Source organism: Acomys minous (assembly GCF_964271855.1).
Source record: "Acomys minous genome assembly, chromosome: 18".
In the NCBI taxonomy this organism is placed as follows: Eukaryota; Metazoa; Chordata; class Mammalia; order Rodentia; family Muridae; genus Acomys; species Acomys minous.
This window is the reverse complement of record NC_140501.1, coordinates 49,468,204-49,488,645: the sequence shown is the minus strand read 5'-3', so window position 1 is coordinate 49,488,645 and position 20,442 is coordinate 49,468,204. Positions and strand designations below refer to the sequence as shown.

The window sequence follows — 20,442 nt, the reverse complement described above, 5'->3', positions numbered from 1 at the left end:
AGCCTAAGGGCTGTTGAGAACAGTATTGGAACGTTGGCCCAGGAGCCAAGAGGGGAGTATTGAGAGGCTGGCTTTAGGCTTCTTCCCAGAGCTGGTCCCTAGATTCACTTCTGACCTGGACAGGTGGCGGAGACGAATTACCATTTCTGGCACCACTGGGATGAACCATGTTGGTCTTTTCCCCTGGCCACCAGCATGAGCTAACAGGGTCCATGTTGTCAGGACCTGGCAGACATCTCTTAATGGCCTCAGTCAATCCACTCACTCCTGAGAACAGGAAAGGGTCCCAGGGCAGCAGCTAGTGCCATAGAGCAGCCTGCTGGAGTCGATGGAAGCTGGGCTATGGCTCAACATCTCCCTTGTGTTTGGCCCAGATTCATCCCAGATGAGCATGGAAACCTGGTAAACAGAGCTTTGTAGCAAGTTCAAGGCAGGCTTGAGCAAATTCTTTACCAAGTCAGCTACATTTGATCTGGTCAGTTTTTAACTAGTTGTAAGTGTTCCATAATGTGTCATTTCCCTGTAGCATCCCCAGAAACCTTACAAGATACACTGTAGCTCCTGTGAGGAACTGGTCCCTCCCACAGAGGATGCTTGTGGGCGTTTTCAAGCATCATAGCTGTTAAAGGGAGCCATGTTTCTCACTTAGTAGTTCCTCAAAACAAGGTTTGCAGACCCTCAAGGTGTGTCCCTTCCCCCACTTTTCCAGTGTGTTTAAGTGACAGACCACTAATAGAAATGATGTTCTCGGCAGTCAGGGGTGACCAAGAGACTGCATGGCACATGATCTGTCCCAGAACCAAAATGGGTGCTGATGGCTCACATGCCTCCAGAGTATGAGGACTGGGGGACCAAGTGCTGACCCCCTCTGTGCAAGCACTCCTGCAGCCCCAGCTTCCGGGTGTCTCACAACGTCCCTTTCTCTCTTCCTCTTACAGGATCCCATTTAAGATCGGGCAGCCCAAGAAACAGATTGTTTCTAAAACAGTGAGTAACCCAGTTCTTATACCGAGATTCAGTTGTACCCCATACAGCCTCTGCATGGAACCTCTCAGCTTTCTGGATTTTTCTCTCAGTACGCGGAGATTGAACTAGGGCTTCAATGACATGTGCTCTGTCTGTGAGCTATCTTCCCAGGCCAGAGCCTGAGTGTTGACAATGCACATTTGAGAGCCGGAAGATCAACACTCTAGGCCTTATTCCCCGTCATTGGTTCTTGAGCATGAGGCCCACAGGGGCAGCCTATTCTGGGTCCTGTTGGTTGCTCCCCAACTTTGGACAGGTGCAGATACTCTCCATCTGAGCAGTCTTATTCCTGGGAGAGTTTTGGAGCGTGTGCATTCACACACACCATGATAGTGTCCCAGGCTTTCTTTCTGGCCACCTCTACCATATAAAAGACCAGGCAGATTCTCCAGGTGGCCCAATTTTTATTTTTATTTTATTTATTTACTTATTTTGGTTTTAGTTTTTCAAGAAAGGATTTTTCTGTGTTGTCCTGGCCTCACTTTGTAGACCAGGCTGTCCTCAAACTCACAGAGACCCACCTCTGCCTCTGCCTCTGCCTCCCAAGTGCTGGGATTAAAGGTGTGTGCCACCGTGCCTGGCTAGCCCACTTCTTTTTGTTTGGACAGTCCAGTGTATCTCTGCCATGGTCCGGTCATCTGTACACTGGTAACACTTACCCACCTTTGAGCGCGTGATACTGATCCCTGCTTTCTGTCTGAAATGGGATAGGAAGAGCGGCAGATCCTAGAGCATTAGAGCTAGGAGACCATGGGCCTCATCCAGCCTCCCTCTCTGGTGAGACACGCTTAGATCTGAAATCCTCTCCTGGAGAGCTGGAGTCAGCGCTGGGGTCTGTGGCTCTGGTCCCTCCTCTGTCCATGCTTTGTACTGCTCCCGCTGTGCACCCCTGCCTGCGCAGACTAGCCTCTTCAGCCCCTCACACGAGCCTGAATGACTGCAATGTAAGGACCGAACTTCATCCTGACAGCCTAAGCCGCGGCAGTAGAGGCCCCTCTGCCCATCCTCTGGGTTCCCACCGCCCTCCTTGCCTCCCTCCTCCTCTCCTCAGCTCAGCCGCGAGAGCGAGAGGAAAGATCCTGCTTTGGTTTGGCAGGAAGTTCAGCACATCTGACCAATGCCTCCGTCTTCAGGAAGTCCAAAGTTAGGTCACAGGAAAGGAGCTGGGCTCGACTTAAAAGAGTTGCCCTCGGCCTCATGCAAAGGCAGGTTGTAAGAGACTCAGTGTCGCCTTCATGGCTGACCATCTGTGGAGCCTCTCAGCTAAGACCCAGAAAGTCTGCATGTACAAATGCTGGGCTCCAAGGAGTGGGAGGGTGTGGCTTTGAGCCTCCAGAGAGTAATCTCATCAGATCCAAAAGAGAAGCGGTTTTGAAAGAGTCTTTTTCCCTCTTTGTTCACCACCACAAACAAGAAGACACAAACCCCTCCTTCCATCATGACTTTCATCTTTCATCGATGGGCTTTGATCCCCACAGAGCCGGATGGGCCACAATGCACGTCCCAGCCCCTCTCCAGGATCTGTTGGTGGGAAGGTCTTGGTTCCTGGGGGTATTTTTTTTAAGGGGAGGAATTATTTATTTTGGCTTATGGCTCCAGGAGTTTCAGTCCATCATGGGAGGGGACCCCAGATCCTTTACTTTGAGGAACAGCAAAGATTCCCAGAGAAGAAGATTCCTTCTCCTTGCCCCCCTGCCACCTCATAGCTTCCCTTGTCCCCTTCCTATGCCTGTCTATGTCCTTGCTGGGGACTTGACATCCTTTAGTCTGTGGTGCTCCCTCCCCCAAATCAAGCAGGCATCTAATAGTTGCTGAGGAGCCAGGTAAGAGACTGACTTCCCGACTCCTGCCTGGATCTGCCTCCGTTACTTAGCACATGCCCTGGCCTCCTCAAACCTTAGCTTTCTGATGGTGTAAGGTGAGGGTAACCCACTGCCTGTGCCACACGCATCAGAAAGGTCTCCCACAAGCCATATAAGACACTTAGTCCCCGAGTCTGGTCTGTGAGAAGCCCTCACTGACAGCTGGTTTGGCTTCTTCCAAAGCCATCAAGGACTCAGCCTGCCCCAGCAGCTCTATCCCCATGTACGTGAAGCTGTGGGCTAGGCCTTTGATCTTTCACCATCAGTCAGAGCAGAGGGGTAGCTCAGAATGGTGTCTGTGTCCCCTCAGCTCCTTAGGGTGCTTAGGCAGAGGTGGCACTATCCTCTTTTTCTGGATGGGATCTTGCTCACCTCTCCACCCCCAGCGCAGGCCTGGGCTATGCAGATGTCTCCAAATCTCTGGCAGCTGTCCCTGGACGCTGGCGATGCACTCTGGGGTGAGAACAGATGTGGCTGCCAGGTTATTGGAAGTCACGGCACCCCTGTCATGGGAAGAAATGCTCATGTTATCTTCAGGGAGTTTCAGGAGGCTTTTGGCTCAGGGTACCCAGCTTCCAGTCACAAAGAAAACATTGTCTTTGCTCTCACTGCTTGCCCGTGTTCAGGTTACCAACGTGGATTCCATGATTGCTGAAGCCGTGGCAGAATGATGTGTTCTCTGCAGAGGCTGACCATTGGCACTTAGAGCAATGCTACAGCTTCCACCTCCTGGTCCAACTTCTGTTGGTCCCCTCTGGAGCCTCAGAGCATCTTAGGATGGAGAGAGGACACAGACATAGAAACACACACACACACACACACACACACACACACACACACATACACACATCATATCTCATCACATATAGACACACACATATACACACCACACATAGACACAGACACATGACTCACGCACACCCCACACATATAAACACACCACACACACTACTCATACATCACATACATGCTTCATACACATACCTCATACACATGCATCACATGCACACCACACCACACACATATACACATGCACACCAGACACATATACACATGCATACACACACACACACACACACACCCTCTACCCTGGAGCTCTTGGAGACATTGTTGTCCATACCCTCCAAGCAAGGGTTCCCTAGGTCTTGTGCACATAGGAAAACAGATGAGAAGGTTCCAGGCTAGATAGGTGCCTTACAAGACCAGAGCAAAGACAACTCAGCACAGCAAGCCTCCCCAGCAGAAGTAGATTTCAGACTTTGGTCTCTCTAATCTTCCTTAACCCTGGGGCACACTGAAGAGGAGGCTCTGTCCACCCGGGACATCCTTGCGTGGCAGCTCTCAGAATGCTTTCTCTGCCTCACTTTGACCTGACACGCCTTCCCCCTGGCATGAGAGCCCCAGCCCTGCCTGCAGCCTCCTTTTCCCCTTTACCAGGAATTTGAGTTTGGAAGGAGCTCAGTGCATTCACTCACTCAGCAAATGCCGAGCTGATGCTGGGCATTGCCCTTGCACCCTGGGCCCAGGAGAATGTAGGGAGCATCATCTGGGCCTTGATTCTCCATGTGCTGCCTTTGGCAGCCTGGCCCAGCCCGATCCCCTGACGGTCCGTGCACATGTGTTTGCACTTGCATTGTTGATTGGCCTCCAGTTGCCTTTTGGCAAAGGCATCAAGCGTTCAAAAATGTTCAGATCTTTTCCACTTGGCTCTTTCCCTCAGAAGACATGCACCTTGGAATGTGACTTCAGTGTGTCCCTTTATTCTGTCAGCCATAATCTGAGGGCCTGGAATTCTGGTCCTACCCCCAATAGTGGTGCTGTCTTCTGGGGAGAAAGCTGTGAGACCCCATGAGCTGCACCGTGGCTCCTGGAAGCTGGGAGGTGGTGTTTCCAAGTTCCTGTGAGGCAGTTTTGAGTGGCATCTAGCAGAAGGCGCACGTGCCCACCCCAGCATGAGACTGAACTTCTCCTCCCTCGGAGCAAGCCCACCTGGACAGGAGCTCGAAGGCCCCTCTGTACAAGTCCAAGCAGTCCCCAGCCAGGCCGGCCAGGTGCTCTCTGGCAACCCACACACAGCAGTACACCCGGGCATTGCAAAAGAGAAGGCTCAGAGCCAAAAGCAGCAGCACAGGGGCTCAGCCCCCACCACCCCACAAGAGCAAGCGCCTAGGTGTGTCTCTGGGAGAGTTCGATTCTGGCCAAGAAATACTTTGTTTTCCTTCTGTCCTTTTGGAAATAAATGCTAATATGAAGAAAAATATGACACACAGAAGCCACATCCTCTGGGTTATAAAGGCCACAGCAGTGTGGTACTGCCTAGCCACGTCAGGGCTTTTATGGCTGCCATTTCCCAGGTCCTTTTGGCTGCTGCTCTCTGCATATTCAGGCAGCTGTGGCCCTCTGGTACCCAGCAAGCAGGAAAAGAGCATGGAGGTGCACTCTGTAATCACTGCTGTGGGCTAGACACCTGGCCATGGGTTACCTTCCCCTGAGCAAGTGAGTCCCTGAGGCCAGAGCGTGACCAAGTGAAACCACCCCGCTCCAAGAGCCTAAAAGCGATTCGTGTCAGAGTTCATCTCTCAGCTGCCTCTGCTCATGCCTCTTGACCGCCTTCCTGTACCACATGCTGGAGAGATAATGGCTAGCCCAGCGCTGTGATCTTACAACATGGCATTGCCATCTGCAGAGTTCACTTTCAAGAACCACACAATGAAGCCATTGCTCCCCCCCTAAAAAAAAAAAGTGCAGGCCAACACGGTGACTCTTGCTATGAGGCCTGATCACCAAGACCCACAGTGGATGGAGAAGCAGTTCCCGAATTTTGTCCTCTGCCCTCCATGGACACACCATGCCTGCCCTCACATATACATCACACACACAGTAATGACAGTAATAATAAATTAATGTTGTAATTACAGAACCAGCTGTAATTTCATAAGCATACAATTTTGGACTGAGCTACATTCTCAGCTGTCCTTGTAGGCAGGTCACACGTTGGACAGCCCTGGAAGTGCACACCTTGAAGGCTGAGGTGCAGGGCCCCTTCCTTCTAAAGCAAGCTGCCACCTGACGTCCCACACAAGAGCTTTTTCAGTGTACCCTCAGACACCCCAGCAGATGAGTAGGGCCTGTGAGGAAACTGTGGCTGAGAAGGGAGGTCACTTCCTCAGACCTCACAGCTAGCACATGGCAGAACCCTCCTACTTCAGACTCGCCTCTTCCTTGGTGCCCCCACTGACTCCTAGGTGGCATCCAGTCATGTCACATCACCCTGACTGCCACCAGAGTTGGAATGAGGAAAAGGCATTAAGCAGTGCCTCACTCTGGAATGACAGAGCTGAGGCACAGTCTGCTGAGGTTTGCCAACTTACCTGGTTGGCCCCTCTGGAAAGAGAGGCCTTCTCCCTAAGTCAAACACTTCATTAGTTTGGGAACACAGGGACACTGTTGTTAATGATCTGATGGGGCGTGTAGGGACTGGACAGGCTGTTGCTGCAGGCTGGAGGGAGGGTATGGAGCAAGTTTCAGTAAGCTGGGAGGTTTTTTCCATTGTGCTGTCATTGCCCCATTGACTGAGCTATCTCTCTCCTTACAGGTGGAGAGAGACTTTGAAAGGGAATATGGAAAACTGCAACAGTGAGTGTCAAACTGCAGAAGGGTGAGGTATGGGGGTGGGGGTGGGGGGAGGGGTTCTCACTCCCTGGCCTGCCTCCTCCTGGCCAGCTCAGGATCAATCAAGAAGCCTTCCTTGTGCCCTTTGCCCGTATACAGCTAGGAAGCAAAGGCAGCTCTAACAAGTGACTAGATCCAGGAAGGTCATCATCATCCATCCACAAGCTCTGGGTGGTCAGCCTCCTGCAGAGCATGAGGTGGCACTGTAGTCTGTGGCAGGTGTTGCCCAGAGAGGCAGGTGTCCCTCCCTGCTGAGCTCCCCTGAGGCAGAGAAGAGGTGAGGCCTCCTGCTGTGATAACAAGTGTCCACATGGCCCTTGCGTTTCAGGCTGGAGGAGCAAACCAAGCGCCTGCAGAAGGACATGAAGAAAAGCACCGATGCTGACCTGGGTAAGTGACCCCGCCCTGTGCTTGTCAAGGCATGGATGCCCTGTCTCCTCAGACTCGAAAGGACTAACTCAGAAGTCACTGTGCTCAGAAACACACCAAGCACTGTCCCTAAGGAGAGGCCTGGGTCATTCTCTCTGATCAGATCACCACTCCCCACAGGGTCCTGCCACTCTCTTGACTAGATGGGCATGGAAACAGATGTTCCCAGGTTCCTGTTAGGAAGGCACTGCAGCCAGCAGAAGCCTTTTTGGGTCCAAAGAAAAAAGACAGCACGGCCATCCTGGCACCAGTCAGCAGCATTTCTTTCCTGTGGCAGCAGCAGCTGACGGGGGCCATGCAGCTGAGCAGGAGAGTCAGCTGAAGTGGAGCCAGGAAAACTTCAGATTGTTCTGTCATTGCAGAGGGCACAGAAGGGCCTATGGCGAGGAACCGGCAGGTGCCAGCAAACGGCCAGGACTAGGGAGGGCTCTTGGCTGAAGAGACTTGTTTAGGAAGAACGAGGCCCAGGGACCAGTGACTGAGGCAGCTCACGCCAGGGAGCACCAAGAAGGAGGCGTCACTGAGTGACAGAGAACAGAGGCGAACATTCCCTTCACTGTCCCCACCAAGCACTGGCTGAACAGTCTCTAACCCAACCTTGCCCCTAACCTCAGTGTGCCTTGTCTGGGAAGTAACCCCATTGCTGGTCCTCAGCCCTGTGGCTTGCTCTGATGGGGAAGTTGTGTGTTGGTGTAACCCCAAGAGCAGCGTGGTTGCCAGCACACGTCTATTAAGAGCAACAGTATTGCCAACGACATCCACAGCAGAGGGAGCCACAGCAAGGCTCCTGCCAAGTGGACCTCGCCTGCTCCTCCAGAGATTCCAGAGAGAGGGGTGTGTCTGCATGCCACTTTATAATAGGGACTTGGGAGAGACGGGTTTGACCTGGGCAGCCCGCCATCTCTCACTTGACAAACGCTGGTTGAAAACCAACCTGTTCCAGTGCGAGGGATTCTAGAGTGAGTCAAGACAGGGCCTTCTTCCATGCTAGGAGAGAGGGCTGCAAGAAATCGGTAAGCGTGTGTTACAGCGCCATGCAAAGGCCAGTGCAGTGAAGGAACATTCAGGGGTGGAGAGAGCAGAGTGCTGCTTTAAGTGGGATGGACCAGGAGGTGCCCCTGTACCTGAAGGGGTAAGGACATTTTCTGTGTAGACGTGCCTAGGAGAAGAGTTCAGCCGAGGCCCTGAGGTGGAATTTGGCCCAAAGGTGGAAGTAGGACGTTTTATGGTCACAGAGTGCTTGAACAGCCTCAGACGAATTCCACCTGCTGCACATCCTCTGAACTTAAGACTGGCGGGTGAAGTGTCCGTCTTAAAAAGGAGAGAATCAGGGCTGGAGAGATGGCTCAGTGGTTAAGAGCACTGTCTGCTCTTCCAAAGGACCGGGTTCAGTTCCCAGCACAGAATTTTGTTTTGTTTTTGTTTTTAAACCTTTTTAAAAAAATTATGTGGGTGTTCATGTGGGTATGTGTGCACATGAGTGCAGGTACTGTGGAGGCCAGAAGAAAGCATCAGATCCCCTAGAGCTGGAGTTACAGGCAATTGTAGGCTACTTTATGTGGGTGCTGGGAGCTGCGCTTGGGTCCTCTGGAAGAACAGGAAGTGCTCTCAACCACTGAGCCATCTCCCCAGCCCACCTGCCCACGTCTTCCTTGTTTTCCGGCTGCTTTAAGCTAGAAAGCAGCCAAGGGAGTCTTCACTGCAGCTCAGTGTTCTACCAGCTGCCCTAGAAGTAGAATCCAAATTCAGGTAGCGCCATGGATCCAGATGTCATCTAAAAGATCATAGGGTGATGCACAGCACGGGGTGGGTTGGAGCCCACTGTGGTCCCACTTGCCATGCAGTGAAAAGGCAAACCCTCGATAGGCCCACAGACTTGGAGTCGTCCCATTTTTGCCAGGTACTAGGACTTGGCTGGTTACTTAAACCTTCTTTATTCCTTCAACGGACACTTTGAGCAGTTTCTGATCAGAAAGATAAATGCCTTCCCAGGGAGCAGTTGTTGCCAACACTCCGGCAGAACCGCTCTCCCATGCTCAGGAGGCTCAGAAGGTCTGTGCCCCAGAGCATCCCTGCCACCCCCCCCCCCCCCCCCCCGGGATGTAGGCTGGTCTGAACCTGACTCCCTCCTCTCTTCTGGCTCCTCCTGTCTCCAGAGTGGGCGTGTCCTAAGCCAAGGGTCAGGTTTGGGAGCTGGTCTTCCGGTGTATTTTGGGTAGGACTTAAATGGAAAGCCTGTGCATCACTCCCCACTGTCTTGAAGCAAGGGAGTCACTGGGACCTGCTCCCCAGACAGCTGTGGTATCACAGCGGAAATGGAGTGCAGAATTTTGTTTTCGTAGTGGGACGTCAGAACCCAGGAAACATAAGGAGTCCATGAGGCAGACAGCCCTGCTGCAGAAAGGCCATTGCCTAAGAGTAGAATTGGGACCAAAGGGTGACTCCTGACGCCTAGGAGCATTGGTTCCAAAGTGAGGAACAGCACCTTTCTGGAAGGCGGCTCCTCCTAACACACAGCCTGCACTCGGGGTCTGGCTCATGGGTGACCACTCATGGGATAACATGGGATACCAGACCTGTCCTTAGCATTTTGAAGTCCAGAACAAGGCCTGGAAATCCAGAAGCTCTACTAGGACCTCAGAAACATAAGAGGAGGTCCAAGATCCTTATTTTCCCCAAGTTTCAAAGACTGCCAGTCCCAGGGGCTAGGTCCTGTGGGCCATGGACCCATCACCACCCAGTCCCTGCAGGGCAGAAAGGCTGTGACCTAGGACCAGAATGGGTGTGTTGCATTGGACTTTAGCCCAGCGAAGTCCCCCAAGCAAATGCAACACCTGAGGCCTGAGAATGTGAGTGTTAGGAGAGGAAAGGGTAGGTGGGAAGAAAACCCTCCACTATCCAGTGACTGGTGAGATTTTTTTCATCAAATATTGGGGAAAGAATAATAGGAGACATTTTCAGACATGTTTGCAATTCTATGCAGACTTTTATTATCTTTTGACAATGCTGTTTGTGGTCATTTGATAAGTATTTCTTTCTCCATTTCTTCAACATTTCTGGCAAGTTTACCTTTCCTCATCTCCTCCCCCCCCCCCCCAACACACACACAGTTAGCTGTCTTTGCTTGGTGACTGTAACCCCCTACCAGCTTCCATGGCACTCTGGGTAGCCCAGTAGGCACAGCCTCTTAAGGAAGGACCTGGGCATGATGGTGACCTCTGGTGGGGCCTGGGCTCCTCCCACATTGGAGTGGCAAGGCCCTCCTCGGGGAGCCGGTGTTGACATGGGCTGTATGTTCCACTCGTGGGATGGCAAGCAAGGTCTCACCTGTAATCAGCTGGGAGATGGGTCTCCCTCCATCCGTTCGAAGACACTTTTCCAATTTAGTGTCCTTGAGGCCACAGCTCTTGTAACACTTGCTAATATGGTGGTTTGTGGGTCAGCATTTTTCCCCCTTGTCAGTGTTTTATAGAGTAACCATGTGCCTTAAAATCAATAGCATCTTAAACGCTATGACACTCAAGTAATAATAAAGAAAATGAGCCCCAGCCAAGTGTGGTAGTGCATGCCTTTAATCCCACTACTGAGAAGGCTGAGACAGATCGCTGCAGATTGGAGGCCCATCTGGGCTGCACAGTGAGGCCAGCATGGACTACAGTGCACAGTGCAGTTTAAAACAACAACAGCACTGTCTTCTATTGCTTCTCAGCCTTTTGGCCACGATCATGTGCAAAATTTGTCTTGTGCACTGATAATTCGGCCAGCTGTGTTCAGAACTTGGAGTACCCAGTGCTGAGCCAGGCTCTCCTCTAGCCCTTCCGCAGCCTGCTCCTCAGTTTCATGTGCAAATAATGGGGAGCTAAAAACGAGCCCCAGATCAAGAACCTCAAAGCTACCAACAGATCCCCACCCTCCTTGGTGCCACTTGTGACATCCAGACAGCCCACAGCACCTCAAGTATTCACCCTCTGTCCAGCGGTGGTAAGTGGGCCGGCCCTAGTGTACACGAGAGTAGAGAGAGTCCAAGTGGGCAGGAAGCCCACCTACAGTACAGGTTCTTGTACTCTGGAGTCATTGAGTTAGCATCTTTGGAGCAGAAATAGGTCATACAACTTCCCTTCTTCTTGGTCCTAGAACAACCTAGAAGTTTTGCTATCTGGTGATCCAATACTACATGGCTAGGAGTTGTGGGGAACACCAAGGACCATGTCATGTGGCTTTTTGGAGCCTCGTTGTTCTGGTAGCTGTGACATAGGCAGAGGTACTCAGGTGAAGAAATACTGAGGACACCTGGAACCCTGTCCCTCTGGCAACTCAGAGTGTTTAACTTCTTAACAGCCATGTCCAAATCTGCTGTGAAGATATCCCTGGATCTGCTCTCCAACCCCCTGTGTGAGCAGGACCACGACTTTCTGAACATGGTGACTGCCCTAGATACAGCCATGAAGCGGATGGATGCCTTCAACCAGGAGAAGGTGACCAGGTCTTGTTGCCAGTGGCCCGGGCTCACCCCCTCCCCCTTAAGCCAAGCTAAGTGCAGTGTCCATAGATTGTAAGTGGTACTGGGGCTTTAGCCTTCTAAAGCCCGAAGGCCCCAAGCCCAGCCCTTCCCAAACCAGACCAGTTGGCTGCCCATGTCTCCTGTGAGGCCCGTCACTGAGGACCGCAGTGGAGCCAGGAGGTGCTTACACAGCTCTGCTCGGCAGGGTTGCTCTACCTGCCCATCCCCCCACACTGAGCAAAGCCACTACAGAGCTGTGCCAGTGGCACTAACAGGGAAAGCCTGACCTTAGAGCAGACCCAGCCCTACCTATGGCCCTCAGGTTCCATGGTTGGCCTTTCCACCTCCTCTGGTAGCAGAATGTGAACACTGTCCCACCCCATTCCCTCTTGCCCAGCTCTATGGATTCTGGCCTTTGAGGAACCTGAGACCTCCTCTTTTAGGCAGAGTCTGAAACCCCCCAGCCCCCAGTTTGGATGCCATTAAATTTTTCTCTTAACAGGTGAACCAGATCCAAAAGACAGTGATTGAACCCCTGAAAAAGTAAGTAAGGTCACCCAGGGGATGGGCCCCAGGGCACTTGGGGACAGCAGATCAGCTAACCCCTAGGAAACCAGGGAGCATGTAGGGAACAGGAGGGACACCAGCCATACCGCCTGTCCCATGGTTGAGGCTCCTGGTTGCTTGGGGGACACAACACGGCCTAGTCACAGTCTGTAGGGACAAGGGCTGCTCATTTCCGTGGTGCCAGACACTGCCCTGGTGGTCGTTTTGGCCCCTTCCCCTTTGCCTCTGGTTGGGCCCCCAAGAGACCCAGTACTGGCTGATTTCAACTAGCAGAGATCCTGGCCAGCACTCAACAGACATGAGCAAGGCCTTTCATCTCACAGCCGGCCTGGGATGCAGCTGCCTGTAGCACTCTGCCTTAGAAACGTGGGGGTGGCCGCACATGGGGAAGGGTGCAGCAGCCACCCCGCCACAGCCCGCATCCTGCTTAGGAAAGTCCCCTCACTCATGACCCGTGAGAGCAAAGAATTCTGTGAGGCTCATTTTCGGTCCTGCAGACCCTGGTCAAGGAGCAGACAGGCATGTCCTATGGGGTCCCCAGGGGAGGAGGTTGGCCCAAGCCTTGCCTTGAAGCTCCATAGAGCTTCCTCTCTCCCGGCCTCTCCCAGCCTGCTCTGACCTAGAAAGGCTCCCGCGCTGCGCCAGCAGCTGCACTTTATTACCTCTTCCGTGGTGGTCCCTGGCAGTTGCCTTGCCAGGCCTGGGCAATGAGCCTCGGCTTCATTATCATTAGGCCAAGATCAAGCTGGCGCGAGATGAAGAGAGCAGTTTTTGAGCCTACAGTCTTTGGGTGTTGGGGAGTGCTGAGCTACTCCTTCCCTGTTCAGGCCCAGAGGTGGGATTAGGAAAAGCCCCCTAACCTTGCCAGTGCTCCTTCCCAACACTGGACCCTCAGAGCACCTGCAGCTGCCACAGGCCAGGCCTGGCCCGTGCCCATCATCATCCCAGCCTCTCATGAGCTTGGACTCTCGCACCCCAAACCACAGGACCCTACATGGGGACCTGAGTGCAGAAGTAGCTGTTCGTTTGGTCTGGTCTCAGAGCTGGACAGAAAGATCTCAAAGGGAAGGGCCTCTATACACGGAGTACTCTGGGGTACCAGAGACGCAGGGGGCCCAGAGCAGCCACAGGCACCCACAGTTGGCAGAGTGTGGCAGGACTGCCAGCTCAGAGAACTAGGGGGTTGACTACCTTCTCGATTTCACAACCAACGAGGCGGCATTGAAATCGGATCCCTGGCTTCTGCAGCCAAGTGGGGAGAAACCCCCGGCTGCTTCCCACTGAGCTAGCATCCCACCACCTGCCAGGAAGGTGGGGGCGTGGCAGAGGGGGCGGCCACCATCTCCGCCATGGATCCGCTGACCTCTGTGTGAGCCTCAGGCCTGGCTGCCTGGCTGGTTTCTGCAGCCCACAGCCAGCATACAGTACCCCCCCCCATGACCACATAAACCACCACTGCCTGTTCCCTCCTCCCCACTTGCTTCCCTGTGCCAGAAGAGAAGCTCCCAGGGACCCCAGCACCGGAAACAGGAAACTGCAGCTTTCCTGTCCTCTAATGAAGATTATGGCCACCCTGTCGCCCCCAGTATCCCCCTCCTGCAAAGGGGGCTCAGTCTCTAATCCCCCAGTCCCTGGGTTGTTCACATGTCGGATGGGGATGCTTTCAATTTCCCTTTCCTGGTGGGTGGAAGATCCCGGCTGTGTGGGCACGGATGAGGAGTGGCAGGCATTCCCCACCAGGCCGGCTGCTCCCAGCCCACCTCCCAGCCGGCCTCTTTCCCTCCCAACTTTCTCTTCACCCCACGCTTTTACCTCCCTGGGGAGGGGAGCTTGGTGTTCAACCCTATGCCAGTCAAGAAACGGGTACCTCCTAGGCTGAGCTCCCTAAAACCCTGCCGTCTTTGAAAATCCGTGTGAATCAGACCTCAACCCGGTCCGCCCAGACTGGGAACGCTGCAGAGTGGGCCCAGGTGTGTGTGCCGCCGCCGATTGAGCAGTAGCAGTGTCTCAGCTGTTCTCACTGGCCTAAGTCTGTTTTCTCTGTAGATAGAAAGCCAGACCGAGTCCTTGGCGTGGCAGAGTTGGTGCCTAGAAGTAAGGCTAGGTGAACTAAGTGTGCATGAGGGTATATGATTTGAGCATGGCCAGGGAACAGAGGACGTCCCATCTCTAACCACTGATTTATCAAGGGGCAGCTGAGACTAGCAGACTTTCTCACCATGTGTCTCTGGAGCAGAGAGTAGAAAATGCAAGCTCTGTGCCTTGAGGAGGCCGGGCCTATGTGTCATCCTTGCCAGGAGGTCAGCAGGAACCTGGGAAAGGTCCAGACACAGGGGAACGGCTGGTGCCTGTCTTCACGGTCTGCACCTCAACCCCTAGGTAGTCCCCATCCGGAGTGGATCCTGCTATCAGGTAGTGGGCAAGGTCTGTCCCTGGCTGAGAAGTAGAAGATCAGAAAGTGAGGTTTGGCAGGACCGCGAGCAGAGATTCCTTCCTCCTGCACCTCAGTATGCACAGTAATAGCCCCCTCAGATGAAAAGAACACTACACTCGTCCCTCATCTAAAGGGCCCCCGGTCCCAGGTGCAGACCTACCCAGAGTTCCCTTTGTTCATGATTCCTCTGCAGTTGCCTGAGCTACTAACAAAGGTCAAATCACAATCAAATCTTAGTTTGAAGTAGGAGACAAGACCTGAGGAAGACCTGCGAGTCCCCAAAGAGTCAGGAGTCACTCACAGGGGCAGCAGAACCAGTTGCACCAGCAGAGGGTGGTGGTCTTGGTTCCTGCGGGCTATTAAGCAGTGCTGTGGCAGCACCACACCCCCCAAGGCCTGTGGTCTTCCGAACCCCTGCTCTGTGGCAGCCGTGCCCCTCCAGCACTGCACTTCAACTTCCACTTGCATCTGTGTTCTCATGAGCTGGCCAGGTTGTGATAGTATTCATCTTACCATTCCTGGTAAGTGTGACTTGCCCTTGAAGATGACAACCGTGGCAGGGGGCTGGGGCTAAGGCTCTGTATCCGGGGCTGCGTGCCAGCCAACATTGCCCCACGGCCATTAAGGCAAGATACCCTTAACACATTGCTTTGTTCTTGTGATAGACGCCCCCCACACACCCCCCATAGATGAGTTCCGATGAGCAAAGGGGAGAGTGTGTGGCCTGGACAGGAAAGCACTCCACCCCTGCCTCCTGCCTGTCTCTCATTCTTACCCTGTCTCTGACCCTGGCCCTGGGGCCACCCAAACAGCAGGCTGCTTCTGACCAGAGGACCAGGCTGCTGGGACCCTTTGTCCTCTTGAAATAGAGGGAGCGGCCGGGTGGTTCTCAGGCCCAAGGCACCTGCTCCCTCAAGTCACACACTGCTCAGCTGCCCAGGAAGGGCGAGGGGCTCCCGAGCAGCTGAATCACACAGCTGCCTTGCCGTGGGCAATGTGACTAGCTTCTCCCAGTGTGACCTGGTGATGCCTGGTCCCCACATCGATTTTGCACATTTCACACCTGATACCTGGCCAAGTTTGTATTCTCTCTTCTCTAGCAGGAGTACTCATTACTCCCATCTGTGTGTCCTTGACTTGTTGAGGCTTCTAAGTCCTGTGAGAAGCAGGGGTTGGGAGTAGTGTCTCCTGTGGGGTCTGGACCTACTGAAGACAGCCTAAGCATTCAGCTGTTCCCTCAGCTCTGGCTGGCCTTGTCCACTGCCTGGGGTCCCAGTGAACCTATCTTCATCCTCCTGACTTCTGTTTGCTTTGTCACCCTCTCTGGGCTCTGCCTAGATAAGCTGACTCTTGTGGCCCCAGGTCGCCAGCTGGTGTCCCTCCACCTCAGTGACCAGAGGTGTTAAATCCCTTGGCGGTTTGTCCATTTCATACCAGGCTGTCAGAGATCCTGGCTGGCACCGTGGCCACCTCGCAGTGTGGTAGGAAAGCCTTCCACAGCACTAAGGCCAGCCACAGCCCCTCAAGGCTTTATATTCAAGGGAGTTACCCCATTTTCTCACTTCCAAGAGACCGCCTTGCAGAAGTACCTTACTTTCATCCCTCATCTGTGTCAAGAATGTTTTACTCTTGCCTGGTCCCCCAAAAAGTGCCTCTCCCCTGGGCCTGTCCAAGATACAGTGACCCTTCATGAGGGAAAGGTAGCCTTGGTGATGATAGGTAGACTCAGATGCCAAAACATTTCAAATACAGTGTTCTCTGCAGGGCCATGCTGTACCCCTCTTTAGTCATGTTGGGTAGAGGGGCTAGGACCATCTTTCTAAAATGTGCTTTTTCCCTTTGTTTTTTTTTTTGTTTTGTTTTTTGTTTTTTGTTTTTTTTTTTAGTGGGAGAACCATAGCATTAGTGTTTCCCCGCAGTGTGAAGGAACGCTTACCAGAATCTCATCCTTTGTTGTCACCTGTCAGTGGCTCTGTGATGTAGAAAAGGTGCTGGCAACCTTGGACACTCACGGGTCTTTCTAGACCACCATCACTACTTGCTTGCGGTCCTAGCTTCCCCTGTTTGTTTGGTTTCATTTTGTTTTTTAGAATCACAGAGCCCCACTGTCCTCTGTGATAAGGCTCAGGGTATTTGGGGCGGGGGGTTGGGGGGAAGACAGCAGGACAAGGAACACTCATTCACAGCCCACCATTTGAGTCTGGAGAGAGCCCTCAGTCCTGTCACCCTACCAGCGCAAGTCTCAAAGCTTCAGGGCTTTGTGGGACTGGCACATAGTAGATGTGTCCTACATGGTTTTGAGTAAGTGGTGACTGTCACCACCACCCCACCCCCACCCCCACCCCCGACGTGACAAGCCTCTTTCCAACCAGGCTGTGCCCAACAGGTTTGGCAGCGTATTCCCAAGCCTCAACATGGCAGTGAAACGGCGGGAGCAGGCCTTGCAAGACTACAGGAGGCTGCAGGCCAAGGTGGAGAAGTACGAGGAGAAGGAGAAGACTGGCCCGGTGCTGGCCAAGCTCCACCAGGTGCGGAGGAAGGGGGGAGGGGCTGGGGAGCAACAGAAGCAACAACCGTTGCCACCAGGCCCTCCTCTCAGGACCAGCAGAACCAGGACACTAGCTGTTTCCACCCACGCCCTGCTCCCTTCGGTGACAGCCTTGACTCCAGGGTCTTCTTCCCCAGGCCCGAGAAGAGCTGCGGCCCGTACGGGAAGACTTTGAGGCCAAGAACAAACAACTCTTGGATGAGATGCCGCGGTTCTACGGCAGCCGACTTGACTATTTCCAGCCCAGCTTTGAGTCCCTGATCCGGGCACAGGTGAGGCAAGGTTCTCCCCTTGGGAAATCCCGTTAGATGTAGTCACGCGCTACACAGACAGCAGTGCCTCCCTGCTGCAGGCACTATGAGAGTTCATGTGGTGCCCGTCAGCCCTGGTGCCCAGCCCTATCCTAGGCAGGGTCCCTGGTGCCCAGCCCTATCCTAGGCAGGGTTCCTTTTTTGTTTAACTCTTTCTCCTTTGAGTTCTTCCTCCCACCCTTAAGGAGTAAGAGCCCAGGCTGTGTCATTAGCCACCACTTTAGCTGATCAAGTCTTCTGCAGAGATGATTGGGAGGGCAGTGGAGTGACTGCCCAAAGGCCCAACAGAGTTCCATTAGCCTGAGACCACAGGAGCCCTAACTTTGAGCTTCCTAGGGAGAGTTCTGAACAGGCTCTGAGATGCTGGCCGCTAGATATAATGTGCCTCCTAGTGGAAAGACTAATGGGGTGCAGGCTAGTATATGAGTTGCAGTCAGAGAGGGTAGGACACAGGCCAGAGCCCAGTGTCTCCTGCCACTGAGATGGTGGGTCCAATTAGGATGATGTGCAGCTCCTGCCCTCCCTTCCCCATTCCTCGTCAGGCAGTTTTTAGCTAGGATTGTTCTCCCAACTGGCAAGATGGGAGAGGCAGTGGTACTAGAGCCAGGAGCAGGGCTTCTCCACGTGGACCAACACTTAACTGGTTGCCAAGCTAAGGCTTCTTGTCCCCAAGCTCTGCCTGCTCTGCCTCTTGTCATACCTGCGCCTCTGGCGCCCTCTAGTGGACACCATCATTCCTTGTTGCTTTCATAGTCGCAAGTCCTGGGTAAAAGCCTGCTTCCCACTTCCAGCCTTCATTTTGAGGTGACACCCAAAGCCATGGAGTAGAATGCTTGACATCACGAAGCCCAGGCCAGGTGTGGGCTGGGGCCTGGCCTTGCTAGTGACATGTTTTCAGTGCAGTGCTCTCTAGGGAGCGAGACAGTCCACAGAAGCTGAAGGGTGTGCTACCGTTGTCTCTGTAGGTGAGGGGTGCCTTCCAGCTGCTGCCCCCTTTGTTTGGATGAGGAGGGGTTCAGAGAGGGGAGATCTGGGCCTGCCCTCTTTTTCCATGACCCCTGCTTCTGCTTCCAGTGGCCTGCACCCACCGTCCCTACCCCCCAGATCCTTAGAGGAAGCTGCAGAGTACCCGGGCAATGGGGTACCCTGTAACCAAGCAGCAGGGTAGCCAGGGTTGTTTACCACCTCCCCTGTGCCAGCCTCCTCCTCACCCGGCTGCCACTGCTATTAGTCACTAGAGAAGTGAGCATTCCTGGTGACTCACCAGGCAGCATGGCCCAGGCAAGGAATTGGGGGCCCCCAGTACTTGGCCCAACAGAACCCAGCTCGGGTTCAGGAGACTTTTAGGATGCTACTTCCCACTTGCCCTTGCTGCACGGCCACCCTCCCAGTCACCATCTTCCTGGTTCTCAGATGGAAGGAGAATCTTGAGACAGTCTCAAAGTTCAGGTGCTTGAAAAATGTGGCACACTTCGATGAGTGTGTGCTATCATGTCAGGAAGCGGAAACTGAGGCAGAAATGGCCTCTGACCTCTGTGGAAAAGTCATCTAGCATCTGGAGAAACTCTTGGACCTGCCTCCCGTCTCTCATGCTGTTGTCACTCTCACCAACTCCCTGGTGCTTTTCATCCGGGCAGCTTAACCAGGTTACGATAATGAGCAAAGGTAGGAAGGGGTGGAGTCTGGGAAGCTGTCACCTCCTTCTCTCGGACTTCTAGAACCAGCTCACAAGACTGGGAGCCAGTGTCTGCCATGTTCTTTTTCCATGACCAGAAGCCCCTGGCTCCCCTCCTAGCTTAGAAAAGGCAGCAGACCCCGGCCTGCCCTTGGCCACATACTACTCTCTGGCACCCTCAAATGCATCGTCACCCTGCTCACACTAGCTGTTCAAGGGAGACAGGTTTAAAGGATAGGGCGTCCTTCACCACAGCCCTGTCCCCCATGTAACTATGGACTCCCTGCTGCCCGGAGGTCTTGATAGACCTTTCTCTTCAGTAGACATTCCCAAAAGCCTCAGCTGTGGTTCACCCCTCCCTCTGCTGCGGGGTGATAGGGTGAGACCTGGGAGGTGGGGGGCAGGGGGAGTAGGTGGGAATCCTCCCAACCCAGTCAGCCAGAAGCAACCCATCGGCCGGGAACCGCGTGGTTGCGCTGCCGAGTGGGTGCTCTGTGGAACCGGAGCCCAGCTCCTGCAGTGGCTCTTGTCTCCCACCCAGGTGGTGTACTACTCAGAGATGCATAAGATCTTTGGAGACCTGACCCAGCAGCTTGACCAGCCAGGCCACTCTGATGAGCAGCGAGAGCGGGAAAACGAGGCCAAACTAAGTGAGCTCCGAGCCCTCTCCATCGTAGCTGATGACTGAGCCCCTGTCCCTCAGGAGTCAAACACCTTGGGACACAGATGACATCTCTGTAGGCTTTGCTCTTAGCGGGCATGGATTCATGGACCTCCCAGTGGCCAGCCAGCTGGAAACAGGTGACCACTGTTCTATCTTGCCAGTCCTTTGACTTAAATGTCTCCCTCTGCTTGAGCCCGACACTAGGAGTGTCCCAGGCTGCTGTGTCCCTGTGTCCTGTGCTGATAAGCAAGGTACAGAAGCCCCAGGGGCCTTTTCACTTCCAGAGCCGTCCAGGGTGTGCCCTAGTGTCTGGCTGCAGGAGCCTTTAGAAGGGCCTGGGCTCCCTGTGGAGCTTAAGGCCTTAACTGTCTACCTCCAGAGGCCCCACTCTAGGAAAGCCACCCTCCCCTCATGACTCTTCAGACTGTTGGGTGAGGCACAGTGCCCTGGGGAGGAGAGTTCTTGTCCCTTAGCTGCGGTGGCCCCACATGCCAACCCCAGCTGGCCCCCTACAGATCCAGGGTAGGGACAAGCCCCAGGATTTTAGCTTTCCCTGGAGCTGTGGCTTTGTCTAGGTGTCCACTGTACAGAATGTCACACGTTGATCCACTGGCCTTGAAGCGAGGCTTGTGTCTCACCTGTGTTATTGGAATTTTATTTTCAAGTAAAGTTTCCAGTAAAACATTAGTGTGTTTTAAATGACACCATGGAGGAGTCACCACAGCTTTGCCAGAGCCCTACCACTTTGGCAGA

At 53.7% G+C, this 20,442-nt stretch overlaps 1 protein-coding gene across 1 annotated transcript in view; it reads left to right on the top strand.

Annotated features, from left to right (window-relative positions):
* The window catches only part of BIN3 (bridging integrator 3), a 39,812-nt gene extending 19,439 nt beyond the window's left edge, over positions 1-20,373 (top strand). The window contains exons 2-9 of the mRNA XM_084768265.1: positions 939-987; positions 6,484-6,524; positions 6,889-6,950; positions 11,328-11,464; positions 11,993-12,033; positions 16,878-17,019; positions 17,177-17,311; positions 19,567-20,373. Coding sequence (XP_084624391.1) covers positions 939-987; positions 6,484-6,524; positions 6,889-6,950; positions 11,328-11,464; positions 11,993-12,033; positions 16,878-17,019; positions 17,177-17,311; positions 19,567-19,713 — 754 coding nt within the window. The 3' untranslated portion in view covers positions 19,714-20,373. The remainder of the gene's footprint in view (positions 1-938; positions 988-6,483; positions 6,525-6,888; positions 6,951-11,327; positions 11,465-11,992; positions 12,034-16,877; positions 17,020-17,176; positions 17,312-19,566) is intronic.
* The last annotated feature ends 69 nt before the right edge of the window (positions 20,374-20,442 follow it).